Source organism: Uloborus diversus, chromosome 6, assembly GCF_026930045.1.
Source record: "Uloborus diversus isolate 005 chromosome 6, Udiv.v.3.1, whole genome shotgun sequence".
NCBI classification, from domain to species: Eukaryota; Metazoa; Arthropoda; class Arachnida; order Araneae; family Uloboridae; genus Uloborus; species Uloborus diversus.
The window spans coordinates 2,961,598-2,986,099 of NC_072736.1; the positions used below are offsets into that span (position 1 = coordinate 2,961,598).

The 24,502-nt window shown below is 33.4% G+C and overlaps 1 protein-coding gene across 1 annotated transcript in view; it reads right to left on the bottom strand.

Moving 5' to 3' along the window:
- Positions 1 to 4,101: 4,101 nt before the first annotated feature.
- The window catches only part of LOC129224157 (gamma-tubulin complex component 6-like), a 107,180-nt gene continuing 86,779 nt past the window's right edge, over positions 4,102 to 24,502 (bottom strand). The window contains exons 19-26 of the mRNA XM_054858573.1: positions 24,212 to 24,368; positions 23,874 to 23,911; positions 23,017 to 23,149; positions 18,204 to 18,258; positions 17,657 to 17,818; positions 15,495 to 15,694; positions 8,374 to 8,404; positions 4,102 to 4,191 (exon numbers count right to left, since the gene is read on the bottom strand). Coding sequence (XP_054714548.1) covers positions 4,110 to 4,191; positions 8,374 to 8,404; positions 15,495 to 15,694; positions 17,657 to 17,818; positions 18,204 to 18,258; positions 23,017 to 23,149; positions 23,874 to 23,911; positions 24,212 to 24,368 — 858 coding nt within the window. The 3' untranslated portion in view covers positions 4,102 to 4,109. The remainder of the gene's footprint in view (positions 4,192 to 8,373; positions 8,405 to 15,494; positions 15,695 to 17,656; positions 17,819 to 18,203; positions 18,259 to 23,016; positions 23,150 to 23,873; positions 23,912 to 24,211; positions 24,369 to 24,502) is intronic.

Below are 24,502 nucleotides of genomic sequence, written 5' to 3' on the forward strand. Positions count from 1 at the left end.
GCACTGAAGATGACTAGAAATTATTCCGCTGAAAAATCAAAAGAATTTCCCACAGTTCTCATAGGATTTTCTCCTAAGAGAAGAGTTCTAAAACAACAATCTGGGGATTTGTTGAACGACTGAAATATTCTACATAAAAATCACTGGCCTGTCAAAGTTTGGTTGAACTCAACTCTAGAGATATTGGAGATAAGATGAAAGATCAGACTCAAGTACAGAAAGATTTTCTTGAAAGGGATCAATATGAATGTTCCCCTTGCTTATTACTGCCAATGGGCAGATCCAGAAATTTTTGTAAGGGGAGGGGTGGGGTCAAGTTTCATTGCCTAGCAGTGTAAAAAAGGACCAGTTAAGCAAGGGTGCATATCTCCCCAAAGGTGACCGCTCACCCCCTCATACGTTACGAAGCAACCCCTTTCCCAACTGAGATTAACACTCTCTCAAATCCCCCCCCCCCCCCAACCCCGCCTTCCCAAATTTTTCAGTGCCAGAACTTGCGCTGTGGATCATACTGTATTCCCTCAAATTTTCATCAAAAGTCATATTTCTTAAGGTAGACAAGCTGGTCAGTGGTTACGTTACTGTAAGCTTTTAATCTATGAGATTGCAGCTATAAACAAGAGTGTTCTGAAAAACATAAAGCTCATTAGAGATGATCATCAGCGTGCACAGAAATTTTGGGGCTTGTCACAAACGACTTGCCTTTTCCATATTGTTTACCGCTACCTCTCTACATATATCTCACCCCTCATTTAAAAAATCATGGGCCCTCTTCAGCCTCGGGTCAACAGGTGCCCCCCCCTCTTTTATGCCCCTGGAGATGGTTGTTCTTTTGAAAATAAACAACTCAGAACAGCCAGGTGCCAAAGGCGGTCAGTATAGTCAAAATAAAATTCTCATCACAGGGGTCAGCTCACCCTTTGACCCTCCCCTGAATCTGCCCTAGTATATTGCCTAAGTAACATCACATGCAGATATAAAATGATAATGCAGGAGTTATGTGATTTAAAATTTTAAGTGCTTTTAAAAAAGGGTGGGGGGGGGGGGGACAATGAAGTTTGTAATAAAGGAGTGCTACTCAGCATTTCCAAATATTTCAAAACATAAGAAAGCGATTCTGGACAGTGGAAGGGCGAATTTTTCTTTACAAATAATTTGAAGTTCACAAATCTGTAACTGAAGTTATTTACCAAAAGCTGATTAGTTTTTTAGGTCACATTCATTTCTCGGCAATTAAACTATCTAACCTATCAAATTTTTCTATTTGCTTGGACCTTGGAGAATCATTGTTGAATATTCCTCACTGGCCACCCATGTTTTCACAGACCTAAAATTTACAGAAGTATGCTAATGCCAACTCACTAAAATGAACAACGGGAAGTAACTATTACCACCTTTAGTTACATTATCATTATATTATTCTGCACCAGTGGTTGGAAGTAGCGACACTACTGTAGTAGCTATATTTTTTAGTAGTTTGTAGTGTAGCGCACTACTTTTTTAAAAAAGTAGTGTAGTGAGTAGTTCGATACAAAAAAAAGTAGTTTGTAGCGATTTCTAGAAACTACTTTTAAATAAACGTAAAAATTATATATTCAAGATTTAAACGTATTTGAATGGCACAAATTTTACACAAGTATACATCAGCGGATGCAATGAGAAAAAAGACACTAAAAAATACGAGCTGACCTCAGACATATTATTTTGGTGCCATACATTTTATTTGTTTGATGCCATTAGTTTGTTTGCGATCGCAATTTTCATGTTTCGCCAATATTTATTGAATAGAGCTTGACTAATAAAGAAAAGTATATGAATTAGCGATAACTGCCAATTTAGTAACCTCCTCTTGAGAATGTCCCGTGGATGAACGTTTTATATTTCAAAGAGATATTACTGTTCCAATATTGTAAAAGCACTTATTTTCGCGAAAAAGAAGATATTGATGATTTTGCGAGTAGAAAATTTCGACAAAAATATTTGGCGAGGCTTAAATTTTTGTGATTACGACGGGCACGCGAAAATAAGTGCTTTTTTAAAGTATTCAACAAATAATCTCATAGAAGAGTATGATACTGAACTGCCCTGGGCGGCTTACAATAAATACGAACACATTTTTTCGTTCAATCCTCGTACGATGTGTGTGTGTGTCTCTGTATTAAGGTGCCCCAAAAAAATCGAAAGTTGATTTTTCAAGTCGCATACCCTCTTATATTTTTCTTTTTACGTCAAAATTGTTAAAAAAAAGTTTCATATAATTTGAACAACGACAGTCCGTGCCGACTTGCGTCTGAAAGTGGGAATCAGCACTTACAATGCTAGGCCAAATAAAAAAAAAGATTTTTTAGAAATTCGAAATTTCTGTTGATAAAACGTTGCCCCCCTATACCCCACAAAAACATTTATTCAAATTAAAAAGCATTTAGGTATCCTACACTTGGCCTAAAACTTATAACTTTCTTCAAAAAATTGTTCGATACATATTTTAAAAAGGATAAGGTAAATTTTACGAAATTATCAAGCTGAAAAATATATACAGTAAAGTAGGTTATTAGCGTTCAATAGATTTTTTTTTCTCTTCTGCAGTATTTAGATCTCCCACATAGTACTCGGATTTTTTCAAGGTTAAGTTATTTTTTTCATTTTAAATATATTATCTTTTTTTATTATTCATTTGGAAATGTTGATCTGAAAATGTGTTCCGTAATAATTTTTGAACTTCGATAGTTTATTTAAATTTATACGTAATTTTTTTTAAAAATATAAATAGAAAAAAAAATCAATTTTTTGAAGAAAATCATAAATTTTAGGTCAAGTGTGGGACATCTAAATGTTTTTTGATTTGAATAGATATTTTTGTTTTAGATGTGGCGTGTTCACTTTCAGACGCAAGTCGGCACGGGTTGCCGTTGTTCAAATGATATGAAACTTTTTTTCACAATTGTTTTGACATAAGAGGGTATGCGACTTGAAAAATTGACTTTCATTGTTTGTGGGACACCCTAGTGTGCTCTTTATTTACTTATTTCTTTTTAAAAGTAGCGAAGTAGCGACTACATTTCAAAAGTAGTTTGTAGTAACTACATTTTTAAAAAAGTAGTTGTAGTTAACTACATTTGTAGCAAAGTAGTTGTAGTTCGCTACAAATAAAATGTAGTTTTTCCAACCACTGTTCTGCACCTATATTAATTTTATAATTAAGTTTCAGAAATGTACTGACCAAACACTTAACTCACATTCCTGCAACCACTTCCACATGAAATGCACAGAACATTTCTTTTTAAGTTTTTGCTTTGCTTTTACTTATTTATCTTTTTGCAAATAAAATGGAATGTTTTGTGAACAAATCCTTATTCTCATTCATAGCTTCCGTTCAAAAAATTACTTTGCTTTCTCACAAGAAAAAATAGATTCAAATATGACAAATAGCTGTATGACATTTAATAACCACAAGACAAGCATTCAGAAAAAGTCAAACATAACATTTGTAATGTCAGAACATTATCATTGCTACAAGCATACACCAACAGTCCGGCTATGACAACCAGAGACTGCAGTTTTAACCTTGTTTACGGACAATCAGTTTAGAATAAGCATAACAGAGCTGGAAGCTGGGATTACCTTCACTCTGGCAGCTAAAAATAATTTAGAAAATTAGTGAGAGTCTGCTAGTAAAGGCGTGGCTCCAATCGTAAACTGAAGAGTGAAGATAAAATATTCTTTTCTGTAAGCTACCACTCTTAAGCCAGGGCTAAACAGTCAATAACAAAGAAAAAACTGCAGTTTTTGGAAGTTGCAGCTAAGTTGTCCATACATGCTTGTAGTTCTGCCTTAGATCTGGCTTGAAGGACATAGTTTGCAACTTATTATTATTGATGTTCATCTTATCATTTGAATTTCATAACACATTTCTTAAGGGAAGACAAATGCTTAAAATCACACATAAACTGCTATGAAATTTGTGTATAGTAAATGATCTCCTCAAAAATGTTGGAAGATATTTACTCATCGATTCAAAATTAAGAAGTCTCAGTAACAAAATAAACTCTTTTATTCAATAAATATAAAAACTTCTTTTACAATATTAAATTACATCCACAAATTTGAATTCATTTATCGATTCCAGGAATTCCTGATAGGCGCTGTCCCAATGTCGTCCAAACTTCTTCGTCAATGCTTCCTTTGTTGTTCCTTTTAAAAAAACAATTGTCAACATCAGGAAAAAAACTCAAAATCAAAGAAATATGAAATGAAATAAAAATTGAAGAGCAGAACAAAGGAAAACAGAAATTCTTCTGACAATATGAATAAAGCACTTATACTTTGTTTAATTAACACAACACATAATAATGTCTATAACAACTTCTACATAAAATTATATAATAAAATAAGTCACTTTTACAACAGATTTTACAATAATATATTTTTTAAAAACATCTTTATTCTTAATCTGCTATCTTAAACAAAAAAAATAAATATGTAAATGTTTTTCATCATAGGGGTGCATTAATCTATATGTAATTGAGTAAGAAAAAAATAATTCTAAAATCTCAAGAAATTTTGCTACCAAAAATGCATAACTGTGACAAGGGTAGTAGAAGAGATTTAGAAAAATTTAGGACACAATTTGGACAAAATTTTAAGACATTTTTAGGACAATGAATAACAGATATCAACAAAAGACAAGCATTAATATTTCGAGCATATTTGTCATTTTTGTCAACATTATGGACCAGAAAACCTCTCCTCCAAAAAAAGTTACGCAGGGATTTCTTTTCCTTAAAGGAAAATTATGAGCGATTCCTAAGTTTGTGTTATCATAAAATATTTGCACATTGTGAATAGTTAGTTCCCTTTTTTCTTCTTTTCATACGATCAAAAGTAAAAAGTCACACAGGAAGATGAGTCTAGCTTTGTGAAATGGAAATTCTTCGGCTTAAACTAAGACTAACAATCACTAACTTAGCCCCTCGCTGCGGCGCTCACTCTTGAATTCAGATTTTACAAAACACTAGCTGCGTCGCCCGGATTTGCACGGTGCACCTTGAAAATAATAGTTATGTCTAGTGATGCGTGTTCAACAATCAAGCCTGAACAAAAAAAAAATCTGTAAAATTTTGCGGCAGATTGCGGGAAAATAACGAAAAAATAAACATTTTAAAACCCCGAATTGCAGGAAAAGCCTCAAAACAAAAAACAAAATTCTTTTTTGTTTATATTCGAGAAAAAAAATGGCAACAAATCTTTCATTTAACGATTTTCTTCACGCTACAATTACAAATTTTAATAAAAGCATTGTTACGAAATGTTGAGATGAAGCACTAAATAATAATTTGAATGGAGGAAAGCCTTCGAAAAATAGGGATTTGATTTTGAAATCTAAGAGTCATAATAAATAGTTTTTAAGTGATATCTCCGCTAATTATTATCGGAGGATTATGTTAAATAGCCAAACATGAAGACGGGAAGATTACGAATCCATCGATACCTGGTTCGATGGTCAGTTCACTGTCGTTCGGGAGAAGAAGCTTGGACATACATAGATACGCTCAGTTTTTAATTATATAAGAGATTGTCACAGGGATGACATGTTATTCATATATTTTGAGAAATATGAATTCACTTAAAATCAGACTTTAGGACGTATCTTAGCCCACTTTCCTGTTTCGAAACGCCCCTAGATTTAACATCTTGTAAAAATAAATTGAAAACCATAATAAGTCACAATCATAATAGTAAATAAAACAAGTGATTTCAACAAAAGTTCAAAAAATAAAAAAATATAACAGGTGGATATGAAATGGGTAAGTGTGTCTGTTGTTACCAATAACTCCTGACCGAATACTCAGAAAAATGGAACACCCTATATCTAAACGTATATCGGTAATACATACATATATATATATATATATATATATATATAACCAATTGTATTCTATGATGCCATTCCAACAAAAATCTATTTTTATGTAACCAAAAAGGAATATTCAATGGCTTAAAACATCTGTCTCAGCAATTTACAGATCAAAAATACTTTTATGAATGCAGTAGAACTTCAAAACTCCAAACTAATTGGGATTGCAGGAAGTTCGGACTCTCGAAAATAACCAAGAAAATGCCATTTAGAAAAATGCTGCCATTTAATCAAATTAAGTGGTTATGTATGTATATAACATACAATACAATACAAAACACTGCAATACCTAATTACTTATATAAAAAATAGAGCTCTTGTTTACTGAACATAAAGGAAAAATGAAAACTATTTACAACGCTTTATGTACTCTAAGAGTACATAAGTAAAGAGTACTTTATCTAAGAGTACTTTATGTACTCTAAGAGTATTATACAGTATTTAAACAAAGAAAGTTAAATGAGCTTCTGAAAAATACATGGATTTCATGCAAAGAAAGTTGAAATTATTTCTGTAAGGAAAAACAGAAAAACTCATAATTTTTTTTTTTTTTTTTTGAGCAATCACAATTGTTTATTGTTCTCACTTGACTGTTTTGATGTGCTATCATTTTATTTTCCCACCAGCACCCTCTGCAGCATCACCGCCGACCGGCTCCTCACGATGCTGCTCCTCTAGCGAAAGCCGTCTCCGGGTTGCATCCATATGCTACACACACGCGCATACATACACGACTACACGCACGCACACACACACAAATACGCACACACACCTACACATACAGACACCTACACATACACAAATATGCACACATCTACACAGACACCTACACACACAAACACATATGCCTACACACACATACACATACCCCGTCCCCATGCACACAAACACTCATACACACAACTACCAACACTCATGCCTGCACCACACACACAAACACACACGCCTACATACACACACACTGGTGATTGCGAAAAACAATTTGAATTCCAGATGACAAAATTCAAATTATTTTTACTTTCTTCTATATCTAATATATAGAAGAAAGTATTGGATTCGTGCAAATTTTCGAATTTCGAATTTTGATGGATTCGAACGTTTTGAGGTGTGCTGAGTCCATTTCGACCATTTTTGGAAAATGTCTGTCTGTCTGTGTGTGTGTATGTATGTGTGTGTGTGTGTGTGTGTGTGTATGTATGTGTGTCACGTCTGTGTGTGACCAGTTTTTTGTGGCCGCTCTACAACAAAAACTACCGCATGAAATCGAACGAAATTTAGTACACATATGTGCCCCCATGTGAACTTGTGCCCATTAGTTTTTGGCGCGAATTCCTCCAAGGGGGGTGGAGCAATGGGACGTTTTTCGAGTTACGCGTGCTTGCTATTCCTCAGGAAGTTACTGGCGGAATCAAACAAAATTTGGTCCATATGTTGGTATTAACAGGAACAGGTGCTGATTCAATTTTGGTGTCAATAACTCAAACGGGGGTTGAGCTATAGAACGTTTTTTGTCGTCAATTGTGACTGCTGTATCTCAAGAAATAATGAACGGAATGAAAGAAAAATTTATCGGCAAGTAGCCCTTAGTGGGTATAAGAACTGATTTTATTTTTGTGTCAACAGCTAAAAAGGGGGGTAGCGCAATCACCCGTTCTTTTTTTCCATTTTGAGTGCCCTATCTCAAGAAGTAATGCTACGTTCTGGTTGAAATTTGGAATATATGTGAATCCATATGTAAACAGGCTTTGGTTCTATTTTGACGCCGATCGCTCCAAGAGGTGTTGATTTTTTTTTTTTTTGCGAATAAAAATATTTTTATTAATGCAACAATAAGAAAGATAAATCGTAATAGATTGTCGTCTGCGTATTTCTCGTGATTTTAATTGTATGGAAATGATAGGAAATATTATCTCAATGATTTAAAATTTTTAACTGTTGCCATCTTATGTTTGTTAACAAATAAAATATTTGTAATTCATTCAAGCAAGGCTTTTAAAATAACTTTCAATTTTCGCTATTTGGTTTGCTTTTGCAATAATTCAGACATTGGGTCAAGTTTTTGCATGTGTAATTTTGTTTTTGTTGGGAATATTGCTTCCTCGTCAAGCATGGGGAGGGATCAGAAAAAAAAAAGAAAAAGAAAAATATAGAAGAAAGTTTCGTGATGGCCACAACATACTAGTTTTTTTTTTTTAAATTACTGATTTTGGCTGAGAGAGCTTTGAAATTCTTAGAGCAGTCAATTAAAACTTTATGGGAGTGTGTTCCGATATTTGACGTTCTACTGGATAATGAAAACAAAACATATAACTTTGAAAACAATCTACTTAAGTGACAATATAAAACAACTTATCACAGGCTAAAAACTGGAGGCAGTTAGATATTACCACCATACACACATTAATTGAAGAGTGTTATTCTCAAAAGAAAGTGAGCACAAAACTAATGAGCTAAAATACCTGGTTGCAATGCAGGAGCTTTCAATCCACACTGTTTTCCAGGGTGCAAATAAGAAAAAAAATGAGAAAGACAAAGCAAAGTTTGAGACAGTGCACAGAAAGTGTTTCAAACAAGCAGAAATGGTGAGTTTTGTGAAAAATTAAAGGGCTAAAAAGAACTTCATATGCATGTAAAAATACTGCACTTAACTCTTAATAAATTTTACAAGAAATCACAATCTCAATAAAAACTTCACTTAACAAATAACTGCTCAAATCAATTAAATGCAAGGATTCAAAGAGTTTTCAAATGAGCTATTAATTCTTTTAACAGTTATCTTATTATATATTCACTAAATTACCGCCCATTAGCCAGGGCTAAAGCAGAAATACGTGAAATACACCACCAGTTCAGTCATTTCCAGCCGAGGACTGCTTCCTTAAGAGGTTTTCCATCTCCAGCTCAATCACTTTCCTATGCCGGGCTGACGAGCGCTAATAAGCACGAAACTGCAGTCCTCGGCTGGAAATGACTGAACTGGTGGTGTATTTCACAGTTAACTTATTATTTAAAGGTCTCTCCTAATTGATTAAAATTCTTACAAGGAGTGAAAAATTGCCAAAAATGTTTTGAATACATCCATGCCTTAAAACAGCTATATTTGACATTTTATACTTAACTTAAGGAGGGGTGGGGGGGGGGGGGGGGGCTATCAGCCCATCACATATCAAATTGATTGATGCATAGATTAGTATTATATTCAGTTATTCAATAAATGATATAGATTAGATCATTTTGCAAATAGGCATGTCTGCAATTAAACTAGTATATTGCACAAAAAGCACGAATTAAAACTAAAAATTCAAAAAAAAAAAAAAAAAATTCTCATTATTAAATTTTGTGAGCCTTTTTAAGGTCTGATGAAAATTAAAATTAATGATGGAGGCACAATTGAGTTCATAAAAGTGACATGATAGAACCTTGGTGAAGCACAAATAAGCAAAAAGTAGCACAGTAAATATATTTATTTGAGAATGCTTGAAAAAAGGCACTCAGGAAACAGCAAGTGTTTGCTTGCAACTTTCCATTAACATTTGTGACTCCCCCCCCCCCACACACCGTTAAAGAGGAAGTTTGAAGTAGCCATGACAATGCTTTTAATTTGAGTTTCATTGAGATGGTGCAATACTTTGATTTACATTCAAGCACAAATAATTCAGATTTTTCTCAAGCGTGGGGAAGTATGACTAAAAGATTAAAAAGTTAATTACTTAATGCAATAAAAGAGATTTAGCATGCAGATTAAAACTCTCCCTCTAGAGAAATAAATAAAAGAAAAAGAAAAAAAGTTGTTCAATTTGAATTACTTTTAGAGTTTAAATGCAAGTTTCTATTAAACAGATCATGCCTTTAACGTTTTACCATAAATCATAAAATCACCCCTTGTCACTTTAAGTTCCATTTGAGAAGTTCAACGCATTCATCTCAAAAAAGACACTGATTTGATTAAACCAGCAACTGATTGGTGTAGGGGATCATTGCAATGTCAATGCCATGGATAATTTGAGTTTATATAGCAAAAGAATATGGACATGATAAACTCATGTAACATGGTCAATAATTAGCAACTATAATAAATTAATTAGTTTCTTAGCTGTTATTTCACTACATGAAAGTCAACATAAGTTATTGTGTGCTCTTTTAAAAAATAGTACTTAGTATACAGATTATATACTTTTATCATTGAATATCGTCATGCTCTAACTTAAATGAAGTATAATTAAACTTGGCTATAGCGTTCAAAAAGTTCCAGTCTCTTCATTTGCCCATAAACTGAAATGAGGGTTGTATTTAAAGTCACTTGGCTATAGCGTGGTAAATATTTTGGGCTCTTAATGTTACAATACATCTTTACTTTATTTAAATACTTTGCCTACAATACTGAAACTTGTACCCGTCTTCCCTGAATAGCATCTCTTCCGTGCAATCTTCGTCTAGAAATCGCAATGTAACATTCCAGGGAAACCATACGATAGTGATATTGCTAATGTTCTTAATAACTTTTTTTCGAGTGTTTTTAACAATAACTGTATCTAAGGGGTCATTGTTTTAAGCTATTTAAATCTCAGGCTAACATGGATGTTAGGAAAAATTATTATTTTAGCAGGGTAGTGGAACCTTGGAACAGCTTACCGGAAGAGGTGGTAATGAGCAAGGGAGTGGATAGTTTTAAGAGGGCCATTGATCTTCACTGGGGATTGTAAATTGACTAGGACCAGTCTAGCTGGGCACAGAGCCTGTTGCTGGTCGTCACTTTTGTATTTGTATTTGTATTTCACCCAGTCATGTTACTCTACAGCTTTGAGTGCTGAAGATATTAATAAAAATGCATAACAGCAAAATTTATTCAGTTTGTTTATATGTCTAGGCATTAGGGACTTTTTGGCCAACTACTGGGGGCCAACACCAAATTTGGCAAGATATCACCAAGTTGAGGCAACCTTCTTTGACAACATGAGCCCACATTGGATGACTTTTCAAACCTCTCCTTTTAAAAATCTTGGGCATGAATGGTTCTGTGGTATGAGTACAAAATAAGTAGGTACTTGGAAGATTTCATCTTGTTATGAGGCAAAAAGTATTCCACGCAGTCCTCTATACAGTCGAACCTGTTTATCTCGAACCTGCCTATCTCGAAAACCTCTCTATGTCGAAGTTTTTCATTTTCCCTGTACTATAAAGTATTAATTCTATGTTTTCCCCCATGTTTGTCTCGAATGAAATTTTCTGAAAAACTATATCTCGAATTTCGATTAAGTGTCTTTCTTGAATTCGATTCCCTACGATCTTTATTAACTGCAATTTTTAGACAAAAACCATTTTTCTTATTATTAGCTGTCACATAATGCTCCAGAATTAAAACTTTATGTACAAGAAGCAAGTTTTCCAGCTATTATATCCATTCGGAAACTGAGAGGAAGGAGACATTGTTGATTAGTAAAATTGCTTCCAAAGTTTTACTTTCGAGTCATTGTTCGAATTTCTTATTTTTAGAACTTTTTTCAAAACCTCTGTGCCTTGAAACCTCCATATCTCGAATTTTTCTTCTCTCCCGTAAAATTCGAGATAGACAGGTTCGACTGTAGTTAGAAAACTAAAGGAGGAATGAGATTCAAACAAGAGGCTTGGCAAATCCTTTTATTGGTTTTATCTGTATTTATTGTACGTTTTCGCACATGTCTTCTTCTTAAAGCACAATCAATATGCTTTCTCTATTCTACACAAGTTATAATCTGCTTAATCATTGTGCAGCCAAAAAATTTTCTTGTTACTATAGAGGGAGAGAGATTACTATATTTAGAAATAAAAGATGTATTTAAAAAGAAAAAAGAACTTACATAAAAAAAAGTGCTTTGTATCAAGTCAAATAGAAATTCCATCTTGTACAATTTGGAGGGAAGTATACCAAGAAAAAGCCCAAAGCATGAAATATCAAAGTACACAAGTCATTTTAACAGAAAAGCACCTACTGCTGAACCATTTGCTAAAAAAGTTTTATTTTGGTCAAGTATACATGTAATATTTTAAACATGGAGATGTAAACAGGGCTCAATCTAGAATTAAACAAGAAAATCCGTCCAGAACTAAACGAGTCTACTTTCCCGCATACCAATACCAAATTTCTAGTATCTGATCAAAATTCCCAAAATTAACTAAAATCGCAAATTATTTTTACCTTTTTTTTTAAAAATATTTTAAGCCGATTTCTAGAAATAAATTATGTATCGCTCATTTAAAGAATTAGATACGTAAAAAATAAATAAATGAACAAATAAAGTAGCAGCACCGTTTGAACAAAGTAGCAAACACATTTTATTCCAATAAAAAAATCTTTAGCCATTTTGAAAAAGAAAAAAGAATTAAAATTAATAAGCTCATTAAAATAAATACAGTGAAACCTGTGTAAGTTGACCACTTGCGGTGCAGTACTTTGGTGGTCAACTTAGACAGGTGGTCAACTTATAAAGGGGGTAATGATTTTTCTTTTTTTGTCGTTTCTTGCACCATGTATTCATTTTTTGACTAATTGACACTTACTCTTTCCGTTCAACTCACTTTCATTGCTTAACATTACTTTGAAACAATAATTAAAAATGTTATTTAAATATTTTTAGATATTATTTTCCCAGAATGACATATAATGTGTCATGCAAATTTAAAATTTCAGTAAATTGATCAAAAAAAAAAGTCTTATTGTTTATGAAAAGTTACTCATTTGGTATTAATAGTTCCTAAAAATTCATAGCTAATCAAAAATTACAAATTTTTCGCTTTATTTTTTTCTCATATACATTTACAACCCCATGATGATCTACTCAAACTCAAAAGGAGCTTTAGTTATGCTGCTGTTTCATTTAGTTGGTAAAATGCTGGTCTGACATCAAAAATATTCTTGGAAAGCTATAAAAAAAAATAATAAAAAAAAATAATTTGCTAAATAAAATTTTGAAAAATAAACCAAGTGGTCAACTTACAAAGGGTTTTTTACAATACTCCAAACCAAATTTGGTGTTCATTAGTGGTCAAGATAGACAGGTGGTCAAGATAGAGAGGTGGTCAAGTTACAGAGGTTTTCCTTCATTATATAAGATAGGACTAATTCCGTTCCTGACAAAAGCGGTCAGCATAGACAGGTGGTCAACTTACAAAGGTGGTCAACTTTACAGGTTTTACTGTACATCATATCAAAAAAAAATCGTTTGTTTTTCCCCTGTTGCCAAAAAATAATTTTAAAAATGAATTAATGTAATTTCAAAAATAAATAAAAACAATAAAATGTAAACTTGAAGAAATAATTTTCATTGTCCCAAAAAAAACAACCGTCTGAGCATATCTTTAAGTAGAAACATAAAGGACTCAGGTTTTTAATAAAAAAGGATAAAGGTTTTTAATTCAAAGACTCGGGTTGTAATCGGTCATTTTCCCTTACAGTCCGCCACTCTGCCAATGTTTGCTGAGTCGGAGTCAGACTTATTTTGGGATAAAGGAGTTGGAGTCGAATTTTCAAGAGTCAGAGTCTGTCATTTTTTCTCTGTGTATAAATTTTTGCCAAAGCTGCGAAGTCAGTGTCGATTGGTTAGTCGGAGTCTGACTAGTTTTCGAGCACAGGAGTTGGAGTCAAGTGCTCCAAAATTCTAAGAGTCAGTCGAGAGTTATTTCCAACGAAATTTGAAGTAAATCCGCCTTCAAGTTCGGAATCTACATCGACTTTCAGTTTTCCCCTAGGTGCTTACAGTTAAGGGATTTGAATTGTTCAAAATTGAATATGAAATTGTTCAGATCAAAAAGATATTTTATATACAAGTTTTTCATCAAAAGCTTTTTCCTACAAAGTTTGTTTGAAGCAAATTCGCCTCACAGTTCGGAATTGCCTTGAATTTCCCCGTAGGCGCTAATGTTAAGTTTTTTTGAACTGTTCAAAATTGAAAAAAAAATGTTCAAAATTAAAAAGTGAAATATAGGAATGAGGTGTCCGTGCCAAGATCTTTCAAACAATAAAAAAAATTGTTCGAATCGGACTATTCATTTAAAAGTTATTAGGGGGGACAGACCGCCAGACATTTTCCCCCATCTCAATACCCTACTTTCCAATTTTTAATTTTTCGATATTTATTTAAATATTTATTTATTTTTGACTTTTGTTTTTCACGATATTTTTAAGATGCATTAAACCTTCTTTCATGCTTTTTTCTTCTTTCTCTGACTTTTACTAGGGAAGTAGGCAAAAAAAAAATCAGACAAAAGAAGGGCTGCTGTTGGATTTTTCGCAAAACTCAAGATTGGGCTCCCAAAATTTCCAAGATCTAGACAGGAAAATCAAGATCAAAAAGTCTTACATTTTATTCACTTTTTTTTAGTTGCTACTAGTGTAGCTGGTCGATTATTAATCTTAAAAATAACATAGTTAAACCTTAACATCTCAAACTTCTATATATCTCAAAAAAAAAAAAAATAAATAAAAAATAAAAATAAATAAATAAATAAAAAATAAAAAAATTAAAAAAAAATCCCCTGCATTTACATAAATCTCTTAAAAATTAGTCTTGTTAATATCAGTGTTTCCCACAGAAGTTAGATGCGTTGGATTTTTCTTCGGGACCCGTGCCCACTTTTTGAGGACAAGGGGAAAAGTTTTCGTAGGTGATCAATTTTCACGAGAAATAGAGAAACTGTGTTCTTTGACATTTCACGTTTTTTAATTCCTACAAACTGGCTGTTGAAATGCTTAAATTGAATGTGCTTAAGATAAAATTAGAACTTTGAAAATATATTACAAAAGAAAGTTAAAATAGCTACTCATTTCAAAATAATTTGCTAATGGTTATGCAAAGTGATTGCATTGTACATACATGAATATTTATATTGCATACGTGAGATTGAGAGAGTTATACTAGTTTAAAACCTTGATAACTCAAAAACTCGAAATTTCAATTTTATTTTTCTTCTCGAGAGATTCGGGATATAGTGGTAGTACTGTAGTAAAAAATAACAATAAATAATGAAATGGGTTACCCTATAATTATTTTTTTGTAACAATTTCTTTAAAAAAGTGTAGAAACAGTCTGCTCCATCCTAACCCCCCCCCCCCCAAAAAAAAGAGAAAATCTTGATACAATTACAAAGATAGTGCATAAGACATAGGCTGGAAAGATTTATGACACAAAGAGAAAAATTACATTCAGAGCTATAGCACTTTTTTTTTTCTTCTCCACCCAATCTTTTCGAATAGTTACAGCAAGTGCATGAAAGAAGCCTGCACTCTAGATTGTTAACCCCCGAAATTATATATTAGTGAAAATATTATGTTTAATCCTTAAAATACTTAATGAATATTTCTTTTTCATTAATAAAGCCCAAATCCAAGAACCCAAGAGCTCTACTGAAAACCCCAGCTTTGGCAACCCTGAAAAACCCCCAAAAATTTCTGTACAAGTACTACGAGCTCCGTATGAGTCAACTCTGGGATCTGCTGGCTTAGAACCAAGACGAGAATAAACCAATGATCATACTTTTTTACAAACATTAAACAAGCAAATACACATGCAGACACACAAAACCAATTGCAAGATTACAAACTTACGCTCCAGAAACACGCTTTGGTACTGCTTATAAATGGAAAATGCAGTGCACAAATATCTGTAACCGGGTGTTTCGTGTGCTCCAGTGGTAGAATTCATTCGCCACTGGCAGTCCATCACTCCGCTACAGAACTTGTACACTTGCCGAAACATGACGGAGACGAGCTCGTGCAAGACTCTGGTTTCCTCGGTCAGGAAACACCTGAAAGTCAAAGTGATTATTTCAATTTAACGTCGCTTCACTTGCAGAATTCATTTCAAAAATTGGTCTAAAGATTCGTACTCAATTTAAGAAATAAAATGAAGGAGTTTTGGAGGAGTTTTGAAGGAATAGAATGAGATTTTGAAGGAGTACTAATGGAGTGTCATTAAATGATGTCACACTTTTTTTCAATATATTTGACCATCTGCACCCTTTATTACAAAGTGTCACACTTCACCCCAAACTCCTCCTCTTGTCACGTCATATTTTTTACAAACATTGCTACAATAACTGTGTGATGTCACTTTTTGTCATCCTCTCTCTTCCCCACATCTTTTCACAATTTCATGATCCCATCTCCTCCTCAAAGCATGACATCACTTGTGGATGACCCTTTTTTACAATATCATAACTGCAATTAACTAAACAATTGTTTTTCTTTAACGCAATCACTTAATATAATACATCTACTTATGTATTTTTAAATATTTAAGTAATAATTAGACAAACTGACTTTTGCTGCTGAGAGTGTGGTGAAGGGAAAAACAATAATCATAAAACTTAAAAAAATAGTCAAGCATCATTTAAGCATGTTTTACTTCACTTATGAAATGTCTTAGTCTTCTAATAAAATTCTCACCTTCAACTTTTATGAATTAACTATGATCAATTTGTGAATCGAGAAAAATAAATGCACGAAATTACTACATTAAAACCGCCTTTGTGACGAAGTTAGTTGTCAATCGAAGTATTTTAAGTTTCTGTTATAGAGGAAGGTTATGTAGTCTTGAACTAAAAAAGAAGGAGTTTTGAAGGAGTTAAAACCAAAATAAAGGAGTTTGAAGGGCCCTTCAAAAAAATTTCATAAATGAAGGAGTATTGGAGAAGTTTTGAAGGAGTGTACGAACCCTGGTCTTAATACACAATTGTCAGGATAACAGGCCACTCATAATGCATCAACTGGACATCTCTTTCTTTAGGTCCATCAGTCTACATTTAAACGTATATACATTTATTGTTTTTGAATACAAATATTCAACTCAGTCAATAAAATGAGTAATAATCTGCAAATCAATATCCTTCATCTATTCACAAGGATTCTAGGTGATATTCTTGAAGCACCTTACTTTGATTTTAATAAAACCATGAGAGGAAATTTCCAAGAACCATCTGAATTTGGTGTAAAGCAAAGCAAGTTATTCCTCAGTGTGTTTCCTCCAGAATATTTTATTTTCCTTTAAAGTTCAGAAAATTGTCTTTAAACAGAAATGCTGTAGTCTCAATAAAGGAAGTTTTCTACAGAGGAGAGCCCAGGACTATGAAAAAATGTCATAAATGGAGAGAGTCGCTAAACAGAAAACTAATAAAGAAACGATATTATGCACAAATTTTGTATTGGGTACTTTTAAATGGTACTTTAAAGTAGCATCAGATTCAAAATTGAATAAAATACATTATAAGGTTGGAATGCCACCAATACTTACGCATACGAAATCTATCTGCTTTTATTTTTTTTAACCTCACCAAATGGCACTACGCTTTCCATTAAGTTGTATTTGTTCTAGGTAGCATCTTTTAGTGTCTCGACTCTATACAGAAAAGCCACTGTATGAGCTCATCACCTGTGCTTGACGTGATTTCTATATCATCTCGAGAATTGAGGTAGTATAGAAATATTTTCTATACCACCTCAATTTCTATAATAGCAATTATAATATATTTAATGTCCTGATATTTCTTTGACCATTGTCTCCTGACAGAATTTAAAAGTACCACTTTATTTAATCGTGATTAATTACTAATATACAGTAAAAATTAATCTTTATTGCTTATATCTTTTAATTTGCTCTTATTTAGCAATAGAAAAAAAAAACAAACTTGAAATACATTTTCTATATAAATGAGAACGTGGTAAATCAAGGGTTAGTCGTGAGATTAAAAGAATCATGAAAGTGAGCTGACCTGGCTAACGCTTTCTCCAAGTATTGACGGTGCAACTCTTCCAATGCATCTATGCTCATCTTTCCAGAATGTAGTCCTTTCATTAAGTCCTCCCACAGGGGGCCAGGGAGTTGCTCACGGATGCTGTTCTGTATCACGTTAATGAATCGATCCATGTCAAATCTGTTGAAAGATACAAATATAATAAATAAGTAGGACTTACTAACAATCTCTGAATTAATGCACGGAATTAAGTGCACTTTCTTTCTTTCTTTCTTTTTTTTGACAAACAAAGAAAAACATTTTACTATTGTAACTACATTATTTTTAAAATTCCAATAAATATTTTCTCGAGCTATGTAAAATTTGTGCTCCGAACAATAAGAAAATCAGATAAAATGAAATGACATCTGACCAGATAGCTATTAAAGCCTGAAGGTTTGTATTACTACAACATAATTAAAAATTCCTCAAAATTTTGCTAAAAGTAATCTGAATTAAATACATTTAAAAAAGTTATTAGTTAGTATAACTCTATGTTGTACTAAACTACATCAAAAAATAATACCTGCAGAACAAAATCTTCCTGTATTGGGAATTATCTTCTAAATGAAGGTCTTTCCCTGAAAAAGGGGGGGAAAACTAGTTCAAATAAACATATAAGTATTTGCATGAACAAAATTTACAAACCAGAAATATTAAAATGTCTTTAAATAGTGATGCGGCAGTACTCATTCATTCCAGGTCATAACTTAATTTACAACAGGGATGACTTTAAGACTCCCTCCGCTCCCCTCCTTAAAATGAGCTTTGAACTTGGAGAGTTGTTAAATAGGGCAGCAGTTCTTTACTTGGTGATGATGAAATATGAATTCTAAATTGATTTAGCTGATTTTTGCATGCCAACAATATGATCATTTTAAGGAGGGGGGGGGGGGGGGGGTTGGGGGGAGTGATTTAAAAACATTTTTGTACCTATGATTTTTAACAATTAAGAATATAAATGAAATTTTTTTCCATATTTTGGCAAAAACAAAACAATTGTTCTTATAACTTGATAATACATATTTTGAATAATTATTATATTAACTCATAATAAATAGATCATTTTAAGGAGGGGGGGGGGGGTTGGGGGGAGTGATTTAAAAACATTTTTGTACCTATGATTTTTAACAATTAAGAATATAAATGAAATTTTTTTCCATATTTTGGCAAAAACAAAACAATTGTTCTTATAACTTGATAATACATATTTTGAATAATTATTATATTAACTCATAATAAATACATTATTGTACAGCTTTTCATGGGTAAAAAATATTTATTTTTCCGGTAATTTTATTCAAATAATTAATTTTTAAAGACTATGATCTTTCAGCTCATTCATGTAAAATAAATGCAATCCATTTTTTCCCTTCTGAGCTAACTTTTTAAAACAAAAGACAAAACATGAATTTACCCATCTAAATCTGTGTCTTAACAGTCTGCAGGAAAATACAAATTTTGTGTAGTGAAATTATCAATTTAAGTTTTTTGTAATACAAAACTTGTCCCCTTCTCTTCCCTTTTACTTCGAAATTTTTTTACTGCATTCGAAACTCATGAGATAACTGTCGTCTAAATTACTTGCCTTGGTCCAATGGTTATTTGCTAATATGTAATAATATATTCATACAAAATCACGCATAATAGTAAGTTATAGTATGAGTTATGTACAGACTTACTAGTAAAAATAATAAATCACTGCCTGTCAGCAAATAAAAAAGGGCTAATACTATTAGTATTTTCCTAGATTTTTAGTGGTTTTTACTGGTAAAAACGCAATCCTATTCACAGCATCTTTTGATCCAATAATAAAACTTCTGCAAAGTACAGCAATCATTACAGACAAGAAAAATAGAAATGTTATAAAAAATTTAGAAATCATTAGACACCAGGAGCAAATTCACAGTAGGATGGCAGAAAACACATCAAACATCACTTTGAAAATAAACCCAGCAGGAATAATCTCTTAAATATGCCCACAAAAGATTCACAAGTCCATACTGACTTGTCATGGAGCATATACAGGGTCCATTATGAAAGTAATGAGCATAATGTTATTGTGATGCGACGATAGATGGCAGCACGGTAAAACTGGCTGGAAAATGTGGTGGGGGACATGCCCTTTCAATGCATCCGGTCGTCAGTTGAGTTCGAGCAGTCTGAGAGGAGATACGTGCCTCCGCTTGAAGTGTGTTTTCAACTTTTGTAACATGACACAATGGAGCGTTCGCTTAAACAACGAAACGCCGTAAAGTTTTGCGTGAGGCTTGGAAAAAATGCAACCGAAACATTCCAGATGTTGCAAGAAGCCTTCAAGGACGATTGCATTTCAAGTCACAAAGCCTTCATCATTACCAATTTCCTGGCCCGGAGCAACACCCCGGTGATCCCTCACCCCCTTACAGTCCCGACTTAGCTCCATGTGACTTCTTTTTGTTTCCGCGACTCAAGAGAAAGATGAAAGGAAAACATTGGGAAACCGTGGAAAACATCCAACACCATGTTACAACGTTCCTGAGAGGCATTCCCTTCAAGGAGTTTCAGGGTGCCTTTCAGGCGTGGCTAACACGTCTCCGCAAGTGTATTGATGCAGGAGGAATGTGTTTTGAAGAATATTGAACATTTGTACAAATTACGACCAATAAACAAATTTTGCCAGTAAATGCTCATTACTTTTATAATGGACCCTGTATTTTGCATAGGTAAAGATAAAGGTGACTTTAGCAATAAGTTACCGCCCCTAAGCCAAGGCTGAGGCAGAACTACATGCAATATACCAGACAGCCTGGTTGTCATACCTAGAGGCAGCAGTTTCGTTCTTATTAAAACTCATCAGTCTGGAGTAGTGAATAACTGAGCTGGAGGCACATGTCCTCTCATTGAAGCTGAGCATGCCAACAAACTGGTAGATAAAGGAAATTTATCTCACCAGCCAGTGTCCACAGCATGGTGCGGTTCAACTCGTGAATTGAAGCCAAAGCTTGGGTAATTAGCAGTAAGTTACGGCCTCTAAGCCAGGGCTATGACAGAACTGCATGCAATATACCAGACAACCTAGTTTTCACATCCAGAGACTGCAATTTCGTTCTTATTGTGGCATTGTGGGGGGCACTTGTTTGTGGCGGGGGAGAGGGGCAACCACATGCAAGTGCAAATAATTTGTAAAAAAAAATTAATTTGAATTTTGACCTCTTGAATTCAAATTATGTTTTTCGCAATCACGAGTGCGTGTGTGTATGTAGGCATGTGTGTTTATGTGTGTGTGGGGGCAGGGCCATCCCAAGGAGGGGGGCGAGCGGGGCAATCGCCCCGGGGACCACGAAATGAGGGGGCGCCGCAAGGCGCCCCTCGTTTTGACGGAACAAGACTACATTCACATGAAATGAGGGGCTCCTTATCGTATAAAATGCCCCGATTGTATAAAATTAAGGGCCCTCATTTTGTGTATCTTAGATACACAGTCATAGACACACAAAATAGAGAATCATTGCAATAATTCTCTATTTTTCCTAGGGCACGAAAACACTCCTAAGTCTCCAAAACATTGGTTTCCTTAGTATTATTGAAGCAGATACAATTTCTGAGAATATAATTGTTTAGAATAAAAAAGGAACTTCTCCTTTGTCTAGTTCTCATCAAGTTTGCTTGAATTCTTCTCCTGCGTGCAGTGACGTAAACAGAAAAAAGTTTTATGGGGGCACTTTGGAAAAACAAAAAACTTTTTTTTTTTTTTTTTTGATCTGATAAGTAAAAAGGTCAAAAGGTGTCCGGACAAAATTTTGAAGCTTCTAGTTTTAAAAACGCAATTTTAGCCTTAAAAACGCAATTGCAGGCCAAATTTATTGACGTTAGGGTAAGGGAGGGAGCTCAGAAACTGTTTCCGAACGATTGTTTTTTTAAATAGATTGAAATCAATTCCTTCTCCCCCTGCAAGTTCTTGAAATTGAAGTTTCAAAAACGCAACTTTAGACAAACTTTGAAGATTTTATGAATAGGAGAATCTGGAGCATCTCCCAGGAAAATTGTTCAAAATTATGGTTCAAAACATTTAAGCAATGTTTTACATTCAGGGACTATTCCACTTAAATTTTTTGTAAGTGTTGTTTAAAAAACCCGTTGTTTGTGATATTAAGAAAGGCGGCATGGGGACCCTTGCACGAATATGTTCTTCAACTCAAGTCTTAAAACGCAATTTGTAAGGCCATATTTTGTAATATTAGGGGAAGTGATTTTTCTAAGTTAGAGCTCCAAAAACTGAATTCTGAGCGAATTTCGATGTTGTTGAGTATTTGTGGGCTTCTCCCTAAAACTTACAAATATTTGATGCAAAAGAATTGCATCTTTGTTTATTACATATAGGAAAGTTGGTATTAAGTTGGTACAAGTAAAACCAAAAAACTCTTGAAAAGAGTCATTGGATGAGTCCAGATCAAAATTTAATTTTGATGTAATTTACTTTGATAAATACATTTTCTATTCATAATCAGCAACTTATTTATTCGTGTTCTTAGTTTGATCAATATAAATAACCAATTCTGTTTTAATTGTTTGTTTTTTATCTAGTGGGATAGCATTTTACTAGATAAATATTTGGATTTGTAACATTTCTATTTTTCGAAACATTTTTGGGGCATTAATGCTTCACAAATATTAGAAACAGACTAATTGTTTGTGTTTTAATTGGATTATGCATAGCCCTCCGATTGTTCTGTTCATTAATATGTAAAAAATTCAAGTATGTATTATGCACTGATGTTATAACTATAACTAACTTGATTTTTCTGTGTGTATAAGAGGGGGGGGCGCCAGGAAACTTCCACCCCGGGCGCTGTCAGAGCTTTGGACAGCCCTGTGTGGGGGGTATGCGTGTTTGTGTGTAGGGGGTATGTGTATGTGTGTGTAGGCATGTGTGTTTGTGTGTGTGCAGGTATGAGTGTGATGAGTGTGTGGGTAGTTGTGTGTAGGTGTGTGCGTATGTGTAGGTGTCTGTATGTATGTGCAGGTGCCTGTATGTATGCGTGTGTGTATGTATGTGTTTGAGTGTGTGTGTGTGTGTTTGTGTGTGTGTATGTAGGGGTATGTATTTGTGTGTGCGTGTGTAGTTGTGTATGTATGTGCGTGTGTGTAGGATATTGACGTAACCTGGCGACGGCTTTCGCTATAGGAGGAGCATCGTGAGGCCGGTTGATGGTGATGCTGCAGAGGGTGCTGGCGGGAAAATAAAATGATAGCACATCAAAACAGTCAAATGAAAGCAATAAGCAATCGTGATTTCTCAAAAAAAAAAAAAAAATTAACAATAATCACAAATAAAATAAATAGAAAAATTTGGTAACCTTTTTCCATTAACAGCTTCCAACACTTTCCGAGGAGCCAACACAAGTATTCGATTTCGAGCAGCATTGATAAAATATTCATGTACTGCTTGATGCATGCACTGTGAACGATAATATTCAGAGGCCAGGACACCTGAAAGAAGATAGCACATACCTCGAAGGATGAAATTTTCAAAAGATGGAGTTATACTGTAATGAAGCATACTGCACTAATTATTTTGAAATTTGTGCCTGTCATGCCTGTTTGCATTTGATGCACTAAACTCCCGTTACATATGTAGATTATGCGATTTGGGGAATATACAGCATCAAAAATGAGTGATTACATATTCTTGAAAATCATTAAAAATGCATCCATTTATTTCCAAAATAAAATGTGTTGTTATGAATAATAAAAAATATATAGAAAAATTAATTAATTTCTAAGAATTACAGTGCATTTACAGGAAAATCCCATCATAACAAATACCTATGAAAAAATATCCGATTCGGCAAAATAAATTTAGTCCCCATTTACTTGCCCATTACATTGCTCGATAACAAATAATTGCATTATAACAAAAGTCCTGTTGCAACAAATAAAATAAATTTTTAAAACTAGAGATTGAGACTTCACCATACACATAGCAAAGAGGGTTTTTTTGTTCACTTTTAACTCATTCATAATAAAAGGAGCTAGTCTTCAATTATGTGTGCTTTCAGACATTTTTTGCAAATTCAATTGAAAATTAATGTGATTCCATTTTATATAAATTTTATAACCATTGTTTATAATTTTAACCTCTAAAAGTGTGCAGGCATACATACATTATGAGGCAGTTAAACAAAAATTCAAACAGAAAAAAAAATTAGCTTACCTCAAACTGAACATAGAACAATTTCAAAAATTCTCCTCCTGCAGGAAATCACACATTATCACTTTTACATTTTCAAAACAATTTAAAAATTCAAAAGTAAACAGAACGAAAAACTTTTTTCTAAGAAAATCAACAGTATAAGATCCATTTAATAAAAAAAATTCAATACCTTCAAGCAATGGCAATTAAAAAACTATGTATTCTAAAATTATGAATATGGGAAACATAATTGGAAAAAAATTGCAATTTTCTTTCTGAAACTTAAAATTGACAAATGACACACACAGAATACAATGATGATGTGAACAAAATAGAAACAACAGATGACTATTACGTACGACTCAAAGGCATGTTTTCTGGAATAGAAACAATATTGATACTGATGGAATCGACAAAATTTTCATTCCCATTGGATGACATGGATACGGCATTGGAGAGCAATTCATTCAGATGAGCCCAATTTGCAAACTGGGACGGAGTTCTACAGGTGGTAACCTGAGAAAGATTTTTAAAAAGACATTTATATATGTATATACACTTATAAATGTATGAAACAGTTAAAACATCTGAATGGTATAAGGATCATAATGAAAACCGAAGATTCAATTTTCAATTGGCATGTATCACTA